We start from the raw sequence: 25054 nt of genomic DNA, 5'->3' as shown, positions 1-25054 counted from the left end.
CAGAACCATGAGCATTCCTACGCTGCACTTTCATAGGTCAGTATGCCCTATGCTCATGTCTCTTTACACTGAACTTACCCACTTTTGTCATTTCATTACCTATTTCCCACAATTTCCAAAGAATTCTGAAGCAGAAATATACTTAGCTCTTTCAAAGTAGTTTGGCTTAAGTAAAAAGAATAACCTGGCTAAGTCCTAAGTTACTGCTTTTAATGGAAATATAAATTTTGTCAAAATCAGTTAAACTTGTTGCCTAGCAAATGGCATCAGCATCAGGCTTTGATGCAATGATCACAAAGGAATCACTAAAAACACCTCAACCGAGGCTCCCAAATCGGACAACTTGTGAATACGGGGAGAGATTACTATTGCGTCTCTTGAAAGTGATATAGAGGCATCAAGAAAGTGTGTTTGTCTTCTTATACTATGCATACCAGCTGGCCCTGTATGTTGGGGTCAGATGCTTAAGCCTTGATTTCCTCATCTGTATAATGGGAAGAATGACGCAACCTCATGTCACAGCCTGAAGAATAAATGATCGAAATCTATTTGAGGGCACTATTGAGTGCACTTAAAACTCAACGTGCTTGCTTAATTTTTGGTCCATACCAAAAATAAGCCCCAGACCCTTTGAAATGTTTTTCTTATGATTTACACTTCTATATGTGATCATTTATCAATCCACTACTGACAGGGAGTAGGAATTTGGTTTGAGATAGTACCATACAGCATTTCACAAACCAGTTGTTGGTGTTGGTAGTGATGTGTATGTGTGTGTGTGCGTATGTATGTGTGTGTGTGTGTTTTAAATTGAGGAAAATCATGTTTCATGTACAGAACTGTCCTGGAATTTTGAGCATACAAGGTTGTTATTCCAAGCCATTTGATTAAATTTAACCACAGGAAACTCTTCCAAGTCCTAATGAAGCAGCATTTACATCTAAAAAGGGAGCCAAGCCAAAAAACATCCTTTTCTAATATCTCTGTTTCAAACATCAGACTCCAATATAAGCTCCATGGTTTTCATTTCACTTTTTTTTTTTTTTTGCGGTACGCAGGCCTCTCACTGCTGTGGCCTCTCCCGTTGCAGAGCACAGGCTCTGGACGCGCAGGCTCAGCGGCCATGGCTCACGGGCCCAGCCGCTCCGCGGCATGTGGGATCCTCCCGGACCGGGGCACGAACCCGCGTCCCCTGCATCGGCAGGCGGACTCTCAACCACTGCGCCACCAGGGAAGCCCTCATTTCACTTTTATACCATCTCTCTGAGCTGCTGGAAACAGGTTAAACACAACCCAGGGAGTGGTGCACCAGTAGGTCTTTGGTGAAAAGGGTTGCCAGCAGTTCTACATACAGATATGTGTGCATGTGTACGTACACACACACACACACACACACACACACACACACACACTTAAATACACAAACTATAAAAAATTATTTTAAAGAAAGGCCATTAAAAAAGTAGAAAACTATAGTTACTGACAGAAAATTTGAATTGGAATTCAGAAATCAGCCATATAATTTAAGACCTTTGAAACGAATGTACTTTTAGTTCATAACATAACACGTGAGAGTTCAAGACACAGATTAGGTAAAACAGGCCTTTAAAGAAAGTTAAAATGACCTTTTCATTAAGAGAGAAAAGTTTTTTTGCCTCTAAACAAACCGATACAACTTGGAAGATTATAATTTTTTCATAAAAGACACATATACTTGCACACAATTTTATCGACTGTGTCATTACTAAGTTAAATTAAGCTGTTTCAATAACTGAAGAAGTTACAACTAACCGAAACAGCCTGGACATAGAATGCGATCTTATGATATTGCCAGGTTTCCAACATCACATTTATTCCATGCGATGGTGCACTTCAGCATAATAATGCGAGGATCCTAGGATGCAGCAGACACAGAAATAGCGTCAAAAGCAATTCTTCACATTTGGATCTTACCACATCAAGTGCAAATAACGAACTTAAACATGAAAATGCAATTTGCTCCTTTTAAAGTATACGTTTTAAACTCTTGCAAAAAACAAAAAACAAAAAAACCCCACCACATTCATTTCCAACGCCTCGAGGTAAGGAGGATGGCATCTATCACAAGTGCAGAGAATGTCTGAAGGATTTAGAAGCAATCTTTTCATAATGCTTCTTTGGGTGAGGAAGTAGAGTTATGAGTTGCTCAAAATTCATAAAGATTATTAAGTTTACATCCTCACAGAAGATCTGCCACCATTGCATCTCTCAGCTAGACTGTCAGCATCCCTGCCCAACTCTACTGAGAATAGGTCTCTAGTTCAGGACATTCATTCATTTTGTGGCATTAGTGCTCCAGTGTATAAAACAAAGATTCTGTCCCATTCAAAAATCAAACAAACAGAAACAAAAAAAACCAAATTGCCTCCAGTGGAATAAGGATACAATATCATAACTGAATTCAGGTACTCATTCTATCAATAACCCTGCATGGAAGTAACTTTAAAAGGGAAGTAAGTTTTTATTCCAGCAAGTTGATTCCTGATTATCAACTTGTGTGTCTGTGCCTGCTGGGCTATCTGAATGATTACTCCGTCCCTCAATGCCCTCAGCTATGACTGACCGGGCACCGATGGCCATGACCCCTCACGGTAAGGAAGCTTCCTAAACAACAGTGAGCTTTCCTGCTTGATGAATTCCAACCTCACAGCTCATCTAAACTGAGCCTATGGGCTTCACGGTTTTCCTTCTTACTCTCCGCATAGGTCTACGGGAAGTTATGAAACATATTTTTCTAGTCCTCCCAGGAGCAAGGCCAGGTTCACAACTTGACCTCAGAAACACAGCAGTCCTGCAAAGCCAGACAGCCTGATAGAACGGAGTATTAGTGTTCTCTGCCTGGCCCAACACAAACCATAACATGCAGCAGGGAGCAATGTTGCTTGTGGGAAATGACAAGCAAGGGATCAGTGGGAGAAAAATAATGGGATTTAATCACATAAAAATATCCCAGGCACACAGCTCCCTTTTCAACAAGCTGCCCACCTCAGGTGAGGGCACAATGTTCTTCTGAAACTAACCACTTACAATTTACAAGGGAGCTACCTAGCCAGATCTTTTGATCAGATTAAGTTATAGGATTCTGGGCACACCCAGAGATGTTCCTTCCCATCACGTGAGTATATGCACCTCCTGGAATAATTTTAAACACACATACAAAAACACCTATGTACGCATCACAGATGTCTTGGATGTGTGAGAAAGGATCCCAGGAACAGGGCAGGCTCATGTGCAAGACTGTCACAGACTAATTAAGGACACTGCTGCCGAAAAAGGAAGGGTGACCCTGCAGTCTTATTTACACAATTTCCAGCCAGAGGGCTGTGAAGTGGAGCCCCAGTGGGGGCATTTCTATCTGAAACCCAAGGGCACCTGCATTAAGGAAACTGGTGTAAATGAATCCCTTTGCTCAGTGACAGAAGGAAAGACACCAATACTTCAATTATCTTGGTATGGAATCTATGTGCCGACCCTCTTGGATTCTACATGACAAGACACAGTTCTCTTATTTTATTATTATTTGCACTTCACTCTACATTCATTTAGAAGGAGGACATTTTGTGGCAAGAACAATAAAGCTTTTTAGGTAGAAGGTAGCGATTCAAAAACTGCAAAACCTCAGCTTTCAAAAATAGCCTAAGTGACCTCTTGCAGTACTCTGGCCACTCCAGCAAGCAGGAGGCAACCCCTGTGAAGAGCGAATTCTGGCAAAGTTCTCTCTTCACAGATGATGCACAGCTTAAGCTATAATGAGTTTTTGGGTTACAAATGCTGAACGCATTAATATTCCTTGATGATAATTATCACAGTATAAGCACCTTTCCCAATGTGAGTAGCATAAAGCAACTGAAGCAGCATTTTTACTACATTTGAAACAAGCCGGAAAATGGGATTTTCTACTCTTGTAACCTGGGGTCAACATACATCAAGCATTGAATATTAAACACACCTCTAGATGAATCCCGCATCCCTTTCCTACCCCTCTGCTTCATGTATACCTAAAGCTATCTCCTTTATCCATTCTTCATTATGAAATTCTTGATATGAACATACACGTGACATATATAATTCGAAAAAGAAATGTGTTTCCCCCCAGTCACGTGAATCCTATGTTTCTTCTTATGAGTATACAAATAGCACATAAGATCAGGAAGCCATGCTTTGCAGATGAGATGTGTCTCTCTGCAGTTTGAATGAATACTGTGGTCACTGGCTGCATATAAAACAGGATGAAAATTAGAATTGAGCAAACAGGCTCCTAGAAGAACCAAATGCTTCACATACAAGACAAACTACATACAGCCTTTAACTTTATACTTTCAAAACTCATCATACGCTTAAGCACTGAAAGGTTGACATGTGAATTCTAAGCCACCAACATGATAACAGTCATGATGTCAGCAGCATTATTTACTGGCAATAGTGCGCTAAGGATCCTGGAAACCAATTTTCACTCCAGATTAAAAGAACAATTATTGTTATTTGGATAATAACCATCAAATGTTAGAAGAAGAAATTGATAAAGGTGATTCATTATGCATTATATCAGCAGTATGTGTCTAAGATTCGGTGTTTGCCTAGCATACCCCAAACGGATGCTGTATAGACTTCACTTACTATACCCCAGTTGGATTTCATAATATGCTCGTAATAAACTGTAAGTTGACTTTTCCTCATCTCTTTTTCTTCCTCTCTCTCTGTTTAGTGAAAAAGAAAAAAATGTCTATTTTAAAGCTCAACTGATACTAGGATGGCTCAAAATCATTACAATATAAGAGCCTCCTTTTTAAAAAGTATGCTATAATATCATTTTAAGATTCTACGTAAATAATCCCAACAGCACTTTGACTTAACAGTGACAAAATGAAAGCCAGTTCGAACTCTTAATCCAAAGAATGGGAACTGATTTAGGTATCTTTTTAGGTGTGAATCTGCTGAACTCATTTGTACCGTGTTACCCACACTTCATTTAGATAATATGCCACGCTATAACTGCCTCAAGTTCTGTCACATCATTTTTACTCATATGCTGCAAAAATGTCTTCAAATCCCATTTGAATAGAAGGCAGGGTTATGAGGGAACCTTTACTAAATATTTAACAGCACCATCAGCTTATTAAATACTATAATGTGAGAGCCATGAAAACATGATATACAGTGCTTGCCTTTTTTCTAAAACTTAATGCTTCTGCTCATTTTGAACACTCTGCAAGCCCATTCATCAGCAGAACTGATGCATTTTAAAAAGTCCTCATTTACTAGCAGATAAATGTGGTTAGAGAACCTTTTTAGTGTAGAAATGATTGGAAACCTACTTGGTTTTACTGTGCAAAATTTGCTTTGCTCTGGCCTAGGGAAAAAAAAAAACCTCACAAAACATTTGAAAGGCTATTTTGAAAGAGCATGCCAAGGAACACTGTTTAAAATAAAAGAAAGTAGGGGGTGTTTTTGGTTCACAGGAATATAAATACACCAAAACAAGGCAACAGATTTATAGACAGCTGATAAAATACATGTATTCATCGAATCTGGAAATAGTATCTCAAATACACATCATATAATGAGATTACCCATTGTGACGTTGCTTTTGACCATGACATTGATGGCAGGTAATTTCATTTGCAACTATTCATAATTGCATTTTTTAGAAGAACGGGTTAATACAATTTTGCATTTAGTCTGTTAAGATATTTTTAACTAAAACTATGCTTTTTTTAAAAAAAAAGTTAATCAGAAATTCTGTAGCCTGTTGCAGTGGCTAGAAAGTAGGAATTTTCTCTGAAAACATATTTCTATTCACAAAGAGATACACTATAGTCTAATTTAAAGAACACCCCCTTAACACTGGAGGCCTGCAGAGTGAGCGTTTATCCTGTAAACACTGTAACAATGATTATCTGCCCTCCCCTGTTCTCAGTGGAGACTCTTGCTTTAGAAAATGTCTTGTGGTGACTTACTAAATTCAGGCTATTTCAATTAGTATTACTGCACATTAAAAATTAATTGCATTACTGAGTGGATTAAGGTTTAAATTTCAATTCTACAGTATGTGCACTAGAAATGACAGCTAAAAATCAATGCTCCTTGGCCCACAATCGGAAGTGTGTACACTTGAACAGCGCGGGCCTGGCGTCACCGGCCAAGCAGTTTTAAAAGACTTGATAGTTCAATTGAAGGTGTGTCAGCTCTAATTCTACATTTTAGTTTGAATGCTGCACAGCAGCTCAGCCTTAGAAAAAGAAAAACAGAACAACAGCTGACCTAACCATTTGGAAAAACAAATGGACACAGGTACTAAAATTATGACAACAAAGGGATTAGAATTCGCATATAATTATACCCAGGCTAAAACCTTGTTCATAACTCTGTTTAATAGAACACAGGATCCTTGACTTAAATTCACACTATTTTTTTTATTAGTTACTGAGTGACAGCAGTCGGTTGGGGGCAGGAAACAGGCTATTTTGTAGAGACATTACTACTATGTACAACGCTCATAATAACTTTATGTTTTGTTTTGTTTTGTTTTGTTTTTGGCGGTACGTGGGCCTCTCACTGTTGTGGCCTCTCCCGTTGCGGAGCACAGGCTCCGGTCGCGCAGGCTCAGCGGCCATGGCTCAGGGGCCCAGCCGCTCCGCGGCACGTGGGATCTTCCCGGACCGGGGCACGAACCCGCGTCCCCTGCATCGGCAGGCGGACTCTCAACCACTGCGCCACCAGGGAAGCCCTATTCTATGTTTTAAAGAAGCCCAAGAAGATATGGAAAATACAAATCTTTTCCTTAAACAGCAATCCTATTTAAGCCCCCTTTATAAATTATTAAATCTCTTTGGGGGAAGGGACAAATGAGTTGATCATCCTGACGACAAATTTATTACATCTAGACGAAACGTGGGAAAAGAAATGGGTCACTTTTATTCACAGTAAATTTGTTCTTCTGAGGAGACGAAGATGGGAAACATTACAAACGAAGTCCACAGAGTAAAGGAGGATCAATAAAGGCCCACCAAGCCACCCAGGGTATCTGGGTTTGGAACTGAATGGTGATTGGTATGTGCCTAAGAGAAAAAATGCTGCCTGCAATGTTCCTTAAGATGCCCTCTGCGGTTGCACCTGCACCAGTGGCCAAGAGCAAGTTCAGTGGCAAGAGAATAAAGGAGATGGGAAGTAATAACAACAATAAAAAGAATAATCTGTTGCAAATGGACCCCGAGGTGTAGTAGTCATCCCCATGCAACAATCACCCTTCACTGCAAGTTACTGATGCGGCTTCATTACAATACAGCATATAAAGGGGCAACGTACAACGTGCACTCTTGAAAGCTATGTGGTTTGATGCCGCACACACCACCCTAGAAGGCAGTGCTCGGGGAGCCAAGTCAGATTGTACAAAAGTGAAATTACCTGTAAAAAAAATAAATAGAGATGTAACATGTGTACAGCATCCTGATACATGGGTGGGGGGTGGAAAGACGATAAAAGGTAGCAGGGAAAGGTGTTTCCTTAGTGAACTATTAAAGGTATTCCAAATTCATCTGAATTAAAACATCCTTTGAAGAGGTAACAACTTTTAGCTTTGTTAGAAGGAAAAGATAAAGGATATGATGTTTCCTGTTTGGGAAATAGAAACTGGCACTCTGTTTCCTATTCTGAGTCTTCATAAAATGAACTTAAACCATGTTCTTAGGTGAACTTTAATACGGCACATTCAGGTTACTATTATGCAAAAGAAGAACACGATTCGCTTCTCCCATTCTGGACTGGCTGTAGTTCAAAGTCTTACTTTTCAGTCAGTGCCCAGAAGATGCTGAAGCAATGTGTTAAGGCGAAAAAAGAGATTCTTTCCTCACTAAGGATCATTGAGTATGTCATTGGTTAATTCTTGTTCTATGATCCTCATTAGCATGACTCTCAAGTTTCTGGTTATCATATCCGAAATATTAAGACATAATAACTATGAAGGTGCAGGTAATTGGATATTAACCAGAACATACTTGACTGGGCAGGAGGTAGGGCCCTGCTTAAACTAATCCTGAAATATATTAATCACCAATTAATGAAAGGGTTTCGAATTCATTTTCTATTATAGAACACCTCCGAGTATCTAAGCTTTTTCTAACAGAATGACTTGGAATAACAGGATAGAAATAAAGAATATGGCCATTTGATGGTGGGCCTGAATTAATTCTTTACAGCCTGTTGTCAGGTAATCGCGAACACTATAGTTAAAGCCTTGATTACAGTTACGAAGCCTGATGCAAAGAAGAGGGGACACTTTTCAGTGTTCGGCGGCCTTCGTTTAAATTCCAAATTCTTTTCCTTTAAATGGCAGAGGCATAGCTAAATATTTCACCAGAGAGCTGTCATAATATTATCTGAGTCTTTCAGCCTAAGCAGACTGTAGCCCTCCAACCTAACAACAGATGTACTCTTAAAATAAAAACCAATTAATGGGAGCCAGAGAGACCCAGCAAGGGCATGCTTTTGTACATAGTAAACAGGAAGTAGTAAGAAGGTGATGAATATATTGAGGGATAAAAACCCTCACTAAGTGGTGGTTGAAAAGTCACCACCACTTAGATGGAAATAAAGTAATGCTGAGCAAAGAAAATGGAAAAAGAGGAAAAGGAAACAGAAAGAGGAACATAGAGAAAAGGAAAGTCATATTTCTCTAAAATCCACGGGGCTGTGAGATTGTGTCTGATGTGTCACAGATGTTCTCCTAGTTAGGTTGTAAAAGGCCCCACTAAGCTCCCTAGAAAAACTTCTGTACCTATTTCACTGAGTTAGAGAAATTGCTACCAAAATGCTACTCATCTTATAAAAATTTCCAAATACAGTATCCTCACAAAGAAATTCTCGTATCTTTTCCAACTTAAAAGGTGTGCCCCCCAGATTCTCTGAAAAAAACTTACATTTTCATATATACACTACTATATACAAAACAGATAACTAATAAGAACCTACTGTACAGCACAGGGAACTCTACTCAACACTCCGTAATGGCCTATATGGGAAAAGAATTTAAAAAAAAAGAGGGGATATATGTATATGTATAGCTAATTCACTTTGCTGTACACCTGAAACTAACACAACCTTGTAAATCAACTATACTCCAATAATTTTTTTTTTAAATGACATTTTTAAGTCAGAGAAGACAAGGCGTTTGGATGGATGCAACGGAAGCAAGGGACTGAAATGATGCCATCTCTGTTTTTCCTGCCTTTAGTCACTTCATTTGATGAAAATAGTTAAGAAAACTCCTGTTATCTCCGGGTTTTTAAAACATTTCTGTTCTTTGTTGAATTTAATTTTAATAATTCTTAAATAAGCACTCACGGCAGATGAACCAAGATACACAGGCATGTCAGCCCTTTTATCAACAATTTTGCCATAGAAATACACAAACATTTCAATGGCTCTTCATTAGCAAACAAATCAACAAGTGATATTTCAATGCCTGACTTTATTCCATCTCTGTGGGGACCGTAGTTGAGAGTGTGATGTACAGTACAGAGAAAGGAATCATCAGCCACAGCGTCCCAGGGCTCTCTCCATTGAGGACTTCGAAGCCTCTGCTTAAAGAGTGCATTTAATTGACTGATAGACAGTAGCTTCTTTGTTCACAGAAGACAGCGAAGTAATGGCAGCTTGAAAATCGTACCATCTACAGGGTCTCCTGAGACTAGTAACAGGGGGATATGTGTCAGGAATAAATAAATAATCTAATTATTAAGCCACTTCCTGTCAAGTTAACTCCAATTTGTTGGCTTTTGAAGGCAACAAAACGAGGCATTTTTCCTCATTATGCTTCTCTTTTTATACCAGTGGTAATCACAGGCGGATTAAAGGGTGCCTGATTGGTTTTTTTGTCAAGGAACTGAGAAGCAGCCAACAGTACAGAAAAACAGAGTTGGGGTTAGAAGAAATTTCATGCTTGTCTCCTTTCCAGCTCCCTAACAGCCCACACGGCTGCCCCATACAGAGCCGCCAGCTGTACAGCAAATGTGTACCCCTCCAACTGAGGCCTGCTGGGCCACAGGCGCCATCCTGAGAGCCGTGAGATACCTTGCAATCTTGGCAGGTAGCTACTGCTGTCATAGGCATAATTCTAAAGGTGACCTAGGAAGCCCTATCAGCTCACCAAATGCAACAATATGAGCAGCTGAAGTTCAACGCCTACTCTCCATATTGGCTCCCTTTCCTTTGTTTACTGCTATGATTGGCCCCCCCAGGTAGGAAATAACCTATGGAAATAGGTCATCCGAGACCTTTTCTTTTTATGTGTCTGAGCCGATCCTGTGGAAATAGGTCACGATGCCTATGCGTATGTGGGCCTGTGTGTGGGCGGGGATGCGTCTCTTTATCTTTTGCTGATGACTTTCCCTGCCCTCCATTGAGAGATGTTTTGCAAACTTCATGCAGAAACAGACACCCACACTTGATAAACAACATATCAAACTGGTGAGTGGAAACGGATATGCCCGTGGCATATTCTACTGCAAGTCAAAGGAGAGGACAAAAACAGAGCCAGAAGCCCTACCAACGTCTCTCTGACAGTCACATGGAACCTTCTATCTGCCACAGACTCTGCCCAGCGTCTCTGTATGGAGCTTAGGAAGGAAGGCTGGCATCCCGTAATTCTTCTTGGGAACAACGTTCTTCTGAGGTCTCTTTTAGGACGATGTGTTCTAAAAAGTAACAAGAAACTGTATCTTCCATCTGTCAGTGGGCTCAGTGAAAACCCCCAGGCTCACAGAAAATTAGCATCAGGAGAAATGTCTAAGAGGCTTTCTTAGGCGCTTGTAAATCAGAAACTCCACTAACTGCAAGTATTTTTACTCTTGTAAATCAAAGCTGCTAGGTGCAGGCTAAAACACGTAAACAAGGATAAACATCCTGATTTGTCTTTTAAAAGCTTAACACTGAAATAATAGAGAGGCTCAAAGATCTCTTTGAAAAGCTGCTTCCGAAATAAGAATCCAAATAATCAGGATGAGCTCTTGAAAACTGTATCTTATTCCAAACAGATTTTTTTTTTCTTTGAAAAGATCCTTTTGCTTTCATATTAAATTGTCTTTGTTTTTAGAAAGGCTCACGGTAGCGGAGCTTGATAATTTCCTGTGGCACCACTTTGCACTTGGTAAACAGTGTAGCTATGTTTTCTATTTATGCCTGCGTATGTCCTTTCTGAATACGTCTTGAATTTTTGTTAAATTGTGCAGATAATTAAACCCTCTTCATATTTACAGTCTGCTTCACTGGTACCATAAATTCTGTTTTCAGTTACTGTCTGCAAATTCCCTCTCTGAACAATTTCATACGAAGCAATAACACTTCATTTTACATACGTTTTATCTGATGTCCCCATACAGAGCTGTCAGCTGTACAGCAAATGTGCGGTTCTCAAACTGAGGCCTACCAGGCCACAGGAGCCATCCTGAGAGCTGTGAGGCACCTTGCTGTCACTGGCAAGCTTCCTTGCTGTCACTGTGACCATCACTCCACACTTCATACAACTTAAAATCATCTGATTATTAGAATTTGTGGCCCACACTCCATTTTATCCTTTATTTAATCTATCCCCACATCACACATTTGTTTAAATGTTTTGGCTGCCTTACAAATCATGCAGCCATCTGCACGGTAGGTGTGACACCATTTTTCAGACAAAAGTTACGTGGCAAACAAAGATAAAGTCATTTGAAATGCTTTGGTGTTTGTTATTCTGCCTGGTTCACTTGGACCAACTCTAAGAAATAAATAGAATTATCTGTGTAAATCGATGAACATCTATAAAAAACAACACCCAGCAGAACGCGGACCTTGCTCCATTACCTACGTTAATATCATGACAGCTGAGGAGAGATGACCTGGCCCACTTCTCATCTCTCCTGTACAGATGGCTATTAAAGAGAAAGTATCCCTTTTGTATGGTCCATGTAGAAACCCTTTATGGGCTTTTCAAATAAGCCAGCATTGCCCACATGAGGGTAGCTTTCTGTTACCATTAAACTGCCCAGATTTCATCTTTTTTAATTCAGCTCCAGATGAAACAAGCCAGTATTTCAACATATTTAACACCAAATGCTTGTTTCTTACTTCCCCGAGTTTTGTAAGCAATCAACTGAAGATGACTTAAAAAAAAAATTCAATAGTCTTCTCATTTAGAATTCACGTAAACTCCAGAGAACCTAAGGACGTGGAGCTTCTTTGGACAGTGCAGGTGGACACATATCTATACACCCACACATATATGCACTATTGTAGATTCATTCTATGCATTTTTTTTAAAAAAGCAGCCAATGAAAGCTGAGAGTGTAAAGTGCAACATGGCTCTTTTTCTCCCTATGCAGAGATCCATATCTTTGGATATTTCCCCTTCAGACACATAAAATCCAAAACTATTATAGGCCTCAAAATATTGGTTTTAGTCTATTCTAAAGCAAGAGCACTCAAGCTGACATGTTTCAGAGGTGATGCTGAATGTCACAGAACTATAATGAAGATTAGTACGTAGCGCACCATCCACTAAAGAAATGGAAATGCCATTTGTGACCCTGGGCACCAAACAAATTGCAGAACATACGGATGTCACCTGCCACAAGCACAGACTAAAATTCCACCACACTGTACAAAACTGGCCTATGCATTCCTTTTGTCTTGATATCAGTCCTTCATAGCATGTGTAACATAATACATGGGTAGATATCTTCCCACGTGCACTGTGGAAAGCTTGAATCTTTTCATGATCTTTTAAAAATTGTAACTATCGGGCTTCCCTGGTGGCACAGTGGTTGAGAGTCCGCCTGCCGATGCAGGGGACACGGGTTCGTGCCCCGGTCCGGGAAGATCCCACATGCCGCGGAGTGGCTGGGCCCATGAGCCATGGCCGCTGAGCCTGCGCGTCCGGAGCCTGTGCTCCACAATGGGAGAGGGCACAACAGTGAGAGGCCCGCGTACCGCAAAAAAAAAAAAATTGTAACTATCCATAAAGCACTGAGTATTAGAGATTTGAATAAAAATAGTTAATACCTATGCATCTGTGTTTTCGTATTAGTTGTCATTCATAGCCCCAAATTCTAGCTTTGCTTTTCTAAAAGATAAATACGTTTGCTCCATCCAAATACTCTAAGCATCGCCCTTGATCTGGGACATGTTTGTTAATGACTATTTGTGGATTTTCCTATTTTTTCGCAAAAGAGTGTACTCTGCCACCTTAGATACGATTTTGCTATTACATCACTCGTCTTTCTGATCAGATGAAAAACAGGGAAAAAAACTTAGTAAGTAATCATCTCTAAGTCAATTTTTAACAACAATTCTTAGGTAAATGGTTTATATTCATTCCCTTCATATTCTCCATATGAGAACTATGAAAGCAAGGGCTGGAAATAGCCATAGCTATATAATGACCACTTGTCCTCCAAAGGCCATGACGGTAGCCATCAATTCCAAGGATAATGGTATTTCTCCCCTTTGATCATTTCTTTGTCAAGCTAACTGGCCTTCGATGGTGAGCTTACTGCCGGTTGTCTACCACCAGCCGCTCGCAATTTGCTCCCTCTGTTTCATGAGACAGTTGTCTGTGGCTGTTTGGAACACACTGGTCTCTTTGGGGATTTATGCGCTAGTTGCAATGCCAACCTCCATAGTGATCGAAATTTCTTTCTAACTAAAATAGATAATTAGAGGCTGGTAACTATTGGTCAAGAATTATCAGAGTGAAAAAATTAAGCTTCTCATAAATAGTTCTTGGCAATGTCATCTCTTTGTATCGTCGCATGCTTAACAACCCTTTATTCAGAGCACTTACAAATTTGCTCTACTGCTGTTGAGCCTCATAATTTTATATGAGGCAATCCCTTTCCTGGGTTAAACACATTTATAGTCTCTGGTCCCATCACGATCTGTGCTAATCCATACCAAATAATAATAACAACAATGATAATAATAATAACAGAAATCTCAAAGAGGAGAAAAAACAATAAATATTTACTGGGCTGATAAGAAGAGACAAGTGAATAATGAGTTAAAGGACACAGTGCACAATGGCTCCTTTCTGTATTTTCAGGTCAAAAGCCAATGTAAACTATGTGAAAGGAACAAAGGAAGACAAGAAAAAATTTCTCATCTGTGCAGACTTTAAAAGAGGGAAATCTTTTCCCCAGGAAAGCTGTTAAAATGTTTCGTAGCTCTTTGTGTGTGTGTGTGTGTGTGTGTGTGTGTGTGTGTGTGTGTGTGTGTAAAGAAGAAGAGAAGAGAAACCTAAATAGCCACTGGTCTGATTTCTTACTGAAACTGTGTCAAAATGCAATCCAGACTGAGGTTTTCTTTTTTTCCTTAATAGACATAAGTCAAATCCCGAATGCATTTTTATTGAGTAATTATTCCTGCAACTCAAACCATGTGTTCACACCTAGCTGCAAAATGGCACTTATGCAGAGCATCTCCAGTGTATACCTGGTAGAAACACTGATGGTTTTCCTTTCACAAATGTCCCTGGCCAAAAGCCTGAGACTAGCATATCCAGAAAGAAGCGTGGAGGTTCCCTGACATTGAAATTGCATTAAAATACGTGGGCTACGTAGAAGCAAATGCAAATGACTTGGTCAAAGAAGGGATTTAAAGTTACACCTCACTGAGTCATCTGCAGACCTTGTTTTCCATCAGGTGACATAATCTTTCCGCAGACTGACTGAAATGGAAAACAAAATCTGTAAAAACACTATAGACCCTCTTAACAAAAAGAGTAAGAGGCTTTTCAGATAGCCTCTAATCTCTCTTCCCTGCTAAATGTCTGGTTGAGATTATTTTTGATTAGACAAATAACATACAAAGATACACAACCTAAAAATACCTACCCTCAACGGAGGTATTTTAGCCAACAAAATCATGCTGCCTGCCTCATCTGAAAAACTAAGCATCACACTGGGATTTTAAAAAGGGATATCTTAGCCTTTGTGACATCCTCCCCTTACACATTCTCTCTCTCTAGATATTAACATTGTGGAGGAAGTGTAGGGACTTGGATGCATGGTCAACAGATGTAACAATTAAATGGATACTATTCATTTGTTTGGGCCTCAAGTGCAAGAGAATTACATATTTTATTATTAAAAAAGCATGAATATTAACTAAGTAGGCCCTCTGTGAAAAGGAATAGAATTTGCTTCTCTGATGGAAGGTGAATTGTTAAACGCTCAGCTCCCAAGAGGAGATGAGTGTCATATTAATCCACCATAAGGTAGAGGGGGGAAAGCTTTGGGAAAGCACTAATGATGCAAGGAATATTAAGAGAAATACTAAGGGAAAGGTATAAAGCAATTTAGAAAAAGGACCAGGACAAACCAATGAACGCTTTGGACAAATGATACTCAAATCAAAAATTCCTCTCACGCTCAACATTCCATTCAGATTCTACGTGTGCAAGAGAACATTAATACTGGGTTGAAAATATATTCCATTTGTTCACCTGGGCCCTGGGATAAATAATAAATCCAGAACCAGAAACATGTTTACACAGAATAAAACTAATCAGAAGCACAACGATTCACTAACTTTTCCACAGGCTGCAAACTTCCAAGAAATATTCTCACTAAAGCCCATGTAAAACTGTAGCATAAAGTAGAACCATTACCGACTCTCACCAGTAAACTCTACTCAAGAAATAAAGAGATGGAAGATATTAACACTCGTTAATAATAACACTCGTTATCTGGAGAGAAGAATTCATTTTTTCTAACCCATGCCGCCCCCCACACCAAGTCCATTTTGAAAGTTTATATAGAGTATTTTTTTGGAATCCAAAATAGAAAGGAAAATAGAAGAAACATTTCAATCTCTCTTACACATTGTCATTATCTTCTAAACACTCAGTAAAACTGTCAGTGTTATTCTGGCACATTTAATGTATAAGAATAGGCCATTTAATGTATAAGAAAATCACTAATAATATTAGTACTTAAATCTGGAAAATACAGAGATAAAGTGACCAATATTTTAGACCAATATTTTAGCTCTTAGGGATATGTTGCATTTTGCATAATTAAGCAGTTAGTCTTTTATAAACCATAATCCTCCTAAAGACCATCATTTGAAAACTATACAGCAAATCCTACCGAAAACCCATTAATACAGTTTCCAACATACTTTTGACTTCATTTTCATTAATATCTACAAGAGCATTAGAAGTTTTGTTATAGCTGGTTTTAAGGATCGGTAACTATAGTTGGAGCAACCCTTCCACTGTACGTTCTCAGAATGCAGCTGATTAGTGTATGATAAAACTTGTTTACCCCTGAAAATGAGTTCAGAGTCTAAAATGTTGAATTTTCTTTCCTTTCTTAGAGTTTGATAGTAGGAGACCATGAGGTTGATCAGACTTTTAAAATACTATATCACAATTATTTACAGTATTATAAAACACCATGAAAGGAGTAGGAAAGAAAAAACTCTCATAGTGTAAAAACACAAATGAATGACAAAAATAGTATAAAGTAATAGCAATTACCATTTTACTAGTAGAAAAAGATCTGCTTGATAAAGTTTAATTGGCTGGTAAAATTCTTAGTGTTATTACTAAGTGCTTATCAAATTAAAAACATAGGAGGTAACCCCAGAGGAATTAAGGGATAATGGGACAATATGAGTAAGTGAAAAAATGATCCTTTTAGTTCTAGCCCATGTGATAAACGCAAAATCCCTGAAAACAGTGGCTGAGAGCGACTTCAGAGATCTTTACCCAAACTGCTTTTACAAAGATCTGTGTAAAATTTGGTGGGGAATAAAAAATGATGACTGAATTCTTTATGTGATCGTTATGATAATGATTATTTCCAGGCTGTTGAAACCATACATATAAAATTATTTTACGGCAATTTCAATTATTTATGTTTCCCTATCACAAAAACTCACCACTCTACATTTTGATACAGATGCTTAAGCAACACACAGCACTGCCATTACCATAATAACTTCTGAAATTAAAACCTGTCTAAAACTCTATGGAAAGCTAACATCCAGTTCATTAACCATTCCTGTTAGTCTTCAATAATGCAAAAATGATTAGAAGTTTAATTTGTTAATCACCTGTGTTTTGACTGGCAGTAGATACACAATCCTCTCCAGAAGTCTAAACTAGCCCTTGCAGAAAATAAAATGTGCTAATGTCTTATCAGGCCTAATAATAGTAATAAAAAATCAATCATGCTTAGGTAAACCATTGATGGTTGAACAATTAATTCATCTTTAACTCTGCTTAATTATATAGGCACTGATGTACACAAGGAGGAGAAAAATCTATGGGTAATAATGTTTAGAGTGTCACTCACCAATCATGTGATTTGCAACATGCACCTGAATATCCCATTCATTGTAGAAAACCATCTGACACTTGATGCACTGATAGGTCTTCTTCTGAGAAAACAAGCATAAACAGAATTACTTAGACACATGCATTTTTTAAAATTTTAATTTAAATTTTTAAAAAACCCAACCCTACCTACTCACAGCATTTTCTTGAGACCTTGGTCTTATATATGTTGTTAACCAAGCTTCTGTGAGGCCACTTGGGCAAAATTCTATGTCCTTACTATGACCTTATGGCTTGATCCTAACACTATGCTTTTAGTTGCAAACAGTTGGAAGAAATGAGGGCACATAGTTATGGCATAATATATGTTTAAAGACACCTAAACTCAAAAACAGAAGTTGGTATTAAAAAAATATCTGTAACACATGGCTGAGTTTCAGAAACCGATGTCTTTGAAGATCGGGCACACTTTCATTCTGACCAACATAACTGTAGTGTTGTTTCTAGATATTTTAAAGTAAAATAGCCAATAAGTTAAGATTCACAAAATGTAGCTAAGAGATTTAGAGATGATAATTTTTAGGTGAAGTATGAAATTTAGATGATGTTTCAGAAATTGCTAAGTACTAGCATTTAAATACATATCTTCTATAAAGAAATCATGTCATATTGAACATTCTAATACCATTTTATCATTTTACACAAAAGTCTTGTGGACAGAACAGGATTTATTATAATTCTTGTATCATAAATAAAGAAACTGAGGTCCAGAGAAGTAGAAAAATGTGCCTGATATCACAGTGCCACACAGCTGGGAAGAGAAATAAGCTCTCTTGATTCTAAATGCAAGGCTCTCTGATAAAGGCAGCTTTTAAGATTTCACATCTTTATTATTGTGTCCCCTATACAGCTCCATACATATTAGATGAACTCAATAAGTAAAGTACTGCTTAAGTTTTCCAGAACACAGTTACATAAATGCCTTTATGATGAAACTTGATATTTATAATTAAAAACCACCTTGGAAAACAAAATAAAGCCTTCTGAAATAATCCATCTGAAACGCTCCCAAAAGTGAGAAAATGACATTTGTAAAATCACATCAATGACAGTTTGTTAAGGCATTCTTATAGAATTATCACTTCATCAGCAGTCATATAAAATTGTTTTACAAACAGTAGCAACAGAAAATATCAGTCTGTCGATTGCAATTAATTTTAAAGAACTCAACAAAATCAAAGTTAAGCACAAAAGTGTAAATGCTGTTAACGTAAAGTTTTCTTAATTACTGTCACTTAACGTAGTATTTGCTTCCGAAACAGAGGATGGAATGCCTTGAAAAACACAGCAGTGCGGGCATATTTCCAGTGGAAGTTTTCTATATAATCTAACAGGCTTTGTACATTAGGCATGCTGTGAATTGAGTGTGCTAGGTCTAAATCTAACACGGATTTGAAAAACCCTGACAATCACCAAGGAAGATTTACTGCGCTGAGCTGTTTACAAGATGCTTTTGATGGTAACATATAGAGCAACATGTGTTGCATAAATAACATCTATCCCTTTTTTAACAATATTTCCCTTTAGAACTAGTTAGAAAATATTTCTTACTCCCAGATGACCTACATTATATATTGTTTATTAGCATACTTCCAGCATTATTCCTGATATGTGACCTTGCTGAACAACAAAGAAACATAAACTTAATGGCTAGTCTTTTCTCTTGTTAGCAGAGTAAAACATACAATATGTCGAAAACTGTCTCCAAAAATGATGACTGATGAATATGTTGGCAGAATATACTAGGGCTTTTTTTTTTTTTTCCTGGTCTAATAATAAAGAATAAAATGACGTGACAAGCCAAAATAATAAAATACCAGCACTTACTATTGCCTTCAAAATGAACTGACACGTTTGAAGATCTATGTTTATAAGTTTTCTTTTATCATTAAAAGAAAATGCTTTTGTCACTACTGATAATTCAAATACTAATGCTACTCTTAAGACAACATCCAAAATGTTACTTTCTATTCTTATTAACAAAATCATATTCTGATCTACAAGCTCCTAAATTTGGGGCTAGATGGAGTAAGAATTTAATGTGATCAAAAACAATATACCATGGTCTTAAAATGCTGCAGCTTAAACTTCATCTCACTGTACATCTCACATTTCCCAAATACAAAGCAGTGATACATCAATTGGGATGTGCTGTAGTTTTCTTTTTAAAGCCATGGCATAAAATTCATTTTTACCCTCAAATTAAAAAAAAAAAAATTAAATGACCTTTTAAAACATTCCTTATTGTAATTATAGGCTCTTTGCAAAATATCTGAAAGACCCCTGCCTGCCCGCTCCTCCCCCATACACCATCTTTAAGTAACGTGGTTATAACCTCTGAAAGTGTTGGCCTTGCGGCGCTCATTCCCTTGGAGGTAAGGCCATTGCAGCTCTGTACAGCTGAGGTTATGAAGGAATTCTTCCTCATTCTAGGCCCAAATCGACTTTTCACCCGTTGGTCCTAATGCTAGGCTCTGTAGCTATAAAGAACAGGCTGAACTTCTTGTCTAAAATGACAGTGACATGATGAACCGTTTTTCAGACTGAAAATAGAGTTATGGTATAAGAAATGCTTTGAGCAACTTTCACTATCCCCGTTACTTTCTTCCAAGTCAATCTTTTAACCAACAGAACCCCAAATTAAGCATAATACTCCAGGGGTGCCCTGACCTGTGCAGAGTACAGGACTGTCACCTCCCTTAGAACAGCTGCTTCCATCTACATAGAAGACAACAACAAAAAAAAAGTCAACTGAGATCATTTCTTTTAAAAGCAGATAAAAGTAGAAACAGAACTTCCATTGTTTGGGTCCCAGATTGGCCTTTATCAACGCTTAAGTTGTCAATTTACTTGAAATGCTAATTTAGTACAATTTTTAAAAGAGACTTTTTTTCATTAGCCTTTTTTAATGTGCTACTTGGGAGTGGGGTTGTCATTTCCTGATTGTTCTCTTTTGTTTTCTGATACTGATAGATGTAATTATCAAGGATACAACTTTTTCCCAGCACCTCATTATTTTTGATTGATTTTGAGAACAATTTAAATGTGCCTTTTTGACACTCTTGTTTTCAGTGATACTCTGGTTAAGGTACTCAGAGACTTTCAGAAAAGATCATCTCATAAGTTAAAAAAAAATGATTAGGATCTCTAATAATGTATACTTTAAAAAACCACATTATTCTGATGAACCTCCCTCCCCATTCAATCTATATTCCATTAGGACTTAGGCTTCACATTTAGCCTCATCGAATTAAAAAAAAATTATACTTTGTAGTTGTAATTACTTTGATTTTTTTTAAAAAACAAAACACTGAGTGTAAAAAAAAAAAAATCATTGAGTCCATAGCAATCCTCAAAATCAGAAAAGGAAAAAAAATTTCAGTTGCCACCATTGAAGTGACTATTACATGAACCTCTTGTCCTGCAAATTGGTAATTAAAGGCACAGAGCATCATGATTTTTCAGGAGGTAGTGTAGTTCATGCCTTTTTGATGAGGGAAAGCTCTTTTTTACCGAAGGCTGACAGTAAGGGATGACAAAATTAGAAATTCACCATTCTTCAATGCCAATAAAATGGTCCAGGATAATCATTAATGGATGCTAAAACTATTAGGAGAAAGGTTAGTCTCAGAGACACAATTTTCATCCTTTGATAACAGCAAAGAGAAAGATGTACCTTTACAGAGACTTATCTGGTAGCAATCACTGTAACCAAACTATTTTGTTTACTATTACTAATAACGGACATTATGTGTCTCTCAGTGTGATGCAGTATGAAGTATAATACATCATAATAAAGTATTCTTATCTAAAATGTATACCTGAGTCTAATTAGGCCTTTAGATGAAGCATTCTAATTTTGGGGAAATGCAGGGATAGAGGAACAAGTGTTTCTTTGAGGAAAAAACATTACACAAATCCAGAATAATCTTCAAAACAAATCAAGAATATTCTTAGCCTGTTATCTTCAAAAAGTTAACGTCTAAGGGGGGAAATAACTGGAGAGATTGTTCTCAAATGAAAGAGAGAAAAAAGACAACTATTTAACGTAGTGTGAGGTAAATATAATGTGTGGTTTCTTAACTGGGGAGAAAACAGCTATAAAAAGGTTTTTGAGGAAATTGGGGAAATCTGAATATCAGCTGATTATTAGACAATATTGAGGGATTACTACTGTTAACTTTCTCAGGTGTGATAATGGTATTATGATTACGTGAGTAAATGTCCTTTCTGTTAGGAGAGGCATACCGAATATTTAGATGTGAAATGGCATGATGTTTGCAATTTACTTTCAAAAGATCCAGAAAAAAAGAACATATATAGTCATACATAGATAAAGCAAATACGGCTAAATGTTAACAATTATTAAATCTAGGTGCACGCTTGAACATTTTCATAGTAATAAACAAGTGGGAATAAATGAATAGGGTAATTTATAATATGTAGTTTTGTCAACATTAAACCCCATCCCCTCTGTTCATTTTACATTCCCACACTTGGTGTACACCAAAAATAATCTGTGCTTAGTTGTTATAAATACCTTTGCAAACATTTTTGTATTGTTTGGAGGGATTCTTCAGATGTTTGTTTTTCATGAATCTAATGTATAAACCCTAAGAGGGCAGGAATCATTGCTGACATCCATTTCTGTAGTAAAGTAATAACAATTCCTTACAATTGCATCATGCTTTACAGTCTATAAAAACTCATATGGGTGAAACTGACTTGCAACAGAACTGTGAGAATAGATAAAAGAGGGATTATTATCCTCATTTACAGATTAATTAAATGACTTGTCCCAAGTCATGAAGGTTGTGAATATCATAAGTAAGGCCAATATTCTACCCTGTCTCCCACCCACTGGGTTTTAACACAGTTTAAACTACGATCGTTTGCAGGCAGATTTACAATTACATTTTAGGTGCATTTTGGAAGAACGCTCTCCTTAGAATTGTTTAGTGCTTTGGTCCTTGACAATGCCAGGGATGGTATGAGACTAGCTGATGACACTGAAGGAACTGTTTCTAGCCACTTCCACCGTAGGCTCCCAGTCCCAGACCCTTGACCAAGATCCACCGGGCAGAACTGGCTCCCCAAAGTCCCCCAGTCTGCTTCAAGATTTTCTTTTGCTCTCAGTGTCTTGAAGTTTTATTGTCATATTTTCAACTGTATATTTATGTTTATTTGTCCTGCTCAATACTTAAAGAACAATTTCAATCTGAGGGTTCAGGTATGTCTCCAATCCTGAAATCTTTCAGTGACCTTTTCTTCAGTTTTTATGTATCTCTCACACACTTTCCATTCACTGCCACTGGAACTCCTGTTAGACACAGACTGGAGCCTCCCAATCTATCCTCCATGTATCTTAACCATTTTTTTCATTCATGTTTTAAAAATCGGCTTGTCCTCTATGTTCTGGTCTAGGTGATTTTCTCTGTACTTTTACAAACCATTGGTTCTCTCTTCACTGATGTTCAGTCTAGAGTTTATCCTAACTGCTAAAGCTTTTATTTCAATGACTATTTGTCATTTCTAACGTTTCTAATTTTAAATACAAGTGCTCTTTTAAAAACAAATTTCCACTTGGATTTGCTCCAAAATTTGTCACTCCTTTTAGGGAAAATCATACTTTCATTTGTCTTTTTCAAAGTCTTTGTCAGACTGCTCGTCTGCTTTACTACATGAATCTAATGAATCACTCACATATTTTGGAAGCTTGGTTTGAAGCCCATTTTTAATGAAAGGTTTTTATTCTGTGTGCTCATTCCTCCCTTTCCAATACTTTTGCCATTGCTTCTACTAGGCCATCCAGGCTACCAGACCAGGCTAGGTCACACAGGGGCACTTCCTGTGTATTTGCTGTGCTACAGGGATGTCAGAGACACTGTGAGCTGAATCACAGGGCTAGCATATGGCTAATTCAGTTTTAAGTCACAAACTGTGTCTCTCTTCCTACCCCTTTAACTGTACAGCTCACAGGCCCTAGATCCATGTATTGCTCAGCAACAGAACCTTTATTCTAGTTTCCTGTCGTGAGCAATGAAGTTTCTCCCCAGGTCCCGCTTTAAGCAGCAGGTCTGGCTTTGTCCCATAGGTAATGAGAACTCTAGATACCACTTCTTATTTCTGGAATAGAGTCCAGGAGACCCCTGGCTTCAACCCTGATAACCACTTGGTTTTTAAATTTGGTTCTCAGATCTCAAAGATGGACAACTGTTTGGAGGCTGACTAAATCCATTTGGTTTTCTAACTTTCTATTTTGTCTATCATTGGTATATGTTTGGAGCATCAAAGCATGAAGTTACAGAGTCATTTTTCAAGGACATCCCACAGCCCTCAGGCCTATGTCACCAATCCCAAAGTTTGGCAGTGGCTATCAAGGAAGAATTAGTCTCAGACTCAGTCGGGACCCCCTGAAATTAAGATGTGCACAATGATGCTATAAAATACCCATTCCAAATATAACCACCAGTCTTAGTAGGAAAGCAACGTTAGGATTCTCCTTCTGCAATTAGTTACTATGCAGTGGCTTCATCATATAGCTGTGTGACAAATCACTTAATGACCCTGAGTCTTAGTTTCCCTCCCTGTAAATTAAAAATAGTAAAACTTACATTTATAGTTGATGTGAGAAGCAAGTAAGAACTATATAAAAGTGCTTAGCTTAGTGCCATGCCCACCATGTAGCATGTCTGCATTAAATAGTAACTACCTTTATTACTTTTTTAAAATTTTATTTATTTATTTTTGGCTGTGTTGGGTCTTCATCTCTGTGCGAGGGCTTTCTCTAGTTGTGGCAAGCGGGGGCCACTCTTCATCGCGGTGCGCGGGCCTCTCACTATTGCGGCCTCTCTTGTTGCGGAGCACAGGCTCCAGACGCGCAGGCTCAGTAGTTGTGGCTCACAGGCCTAGATGCTCCACGGCGTGTGGGATCTTCCCAGACCAGGGCTCGAACCCGTGTCCCTGCATTAGCAGGCAGATTCTCAACCACTGCACCACCAGCGAAGCCCCCTTTATTACTCTTTACTTGACAGGTTATTAAGGGGATGGGATGGAATACCCGATCTTGTCAAAGATTATTTCTCACTCTTTTATGTGGACTTTAAAACCATATTAAAATTTCCCTAAACTAGAATCCAGTAATTTAGATTGTATGGAAATTAGCAAGGGCCAAACAAATGTTTATTAAATAAAGCTTTAAAAATTAATTGCATAGGGCTTCCCTGGTGGCGCAGTGGTTGAGAGTCCGCCTGCCGATGCAGGGGACACGGGTTCGTGCCTCGGTCTGGGAGGATCCCACATGCCACTGAGCGGCTGGGCCTGTGAGCCATGGCCGCTGAGCCTACGCGTCCGGAGCCTGTGCTCCGCAACGGGAGAGGCCACAACAGTGAGAGGCCCGCGTACCACAAAAAAAAAAAAAAAAAAAATTAATTAATTGCATAAAGAATGTCACAAGTTGGTGACAGGGTTGTGGGGTGGGAAGGAAGAGGAGGGTAGAACATGTGAAAAAAGGTGCAACCTCGCTTGGAAAAAAAGCTGTTTTCAAGGTCTATAGCAACATCCATTACCATTTCAAGAACAAATATATTAATTACAGATGAGACATATATTTAAGATCAGTGGCACCTTTACTTGGCAGTA

The 25054-nt window shown here is 38.2% G+C and overlaps 1 protein-coding gene across 1 annotated transcript in view; it reads right to left on the bottom strand.

The window, feature by feature from the left end:
- ZNF521 (zinc finger protein 521) overlaps positions 1–25054 on the bottom strand; it is a gene marked incomplete at its 3' end in the record, with an annotated part of 256271 nt that overhangs the window by 89867 nt on the left and 141350 nt on the right. The window contains 1 exon segment of the mRNA XM_082853714.1: positions 17373–17457. Coding sequence (XP_082709840.1) covers positions 17373–17457 — 85 coding nt within the window.

This window comes from Leucopleurus acutus (genome assembly GCF_964270905.1).
Source record: "Leucopleurus acutus genome assembly, chromosome: 13".
NCBI classification, from domain to species: Eukaryota; Metazoa; Chordata; class Mammalia; order Artiodactyla; family Delphinidae; genus Leucopleurus; species Leucopleurus acutus.
Note: the sequence above shows the minus strand (reverse complement) of the source record. Positions and strands in the feature narration are given on the sequence as shown.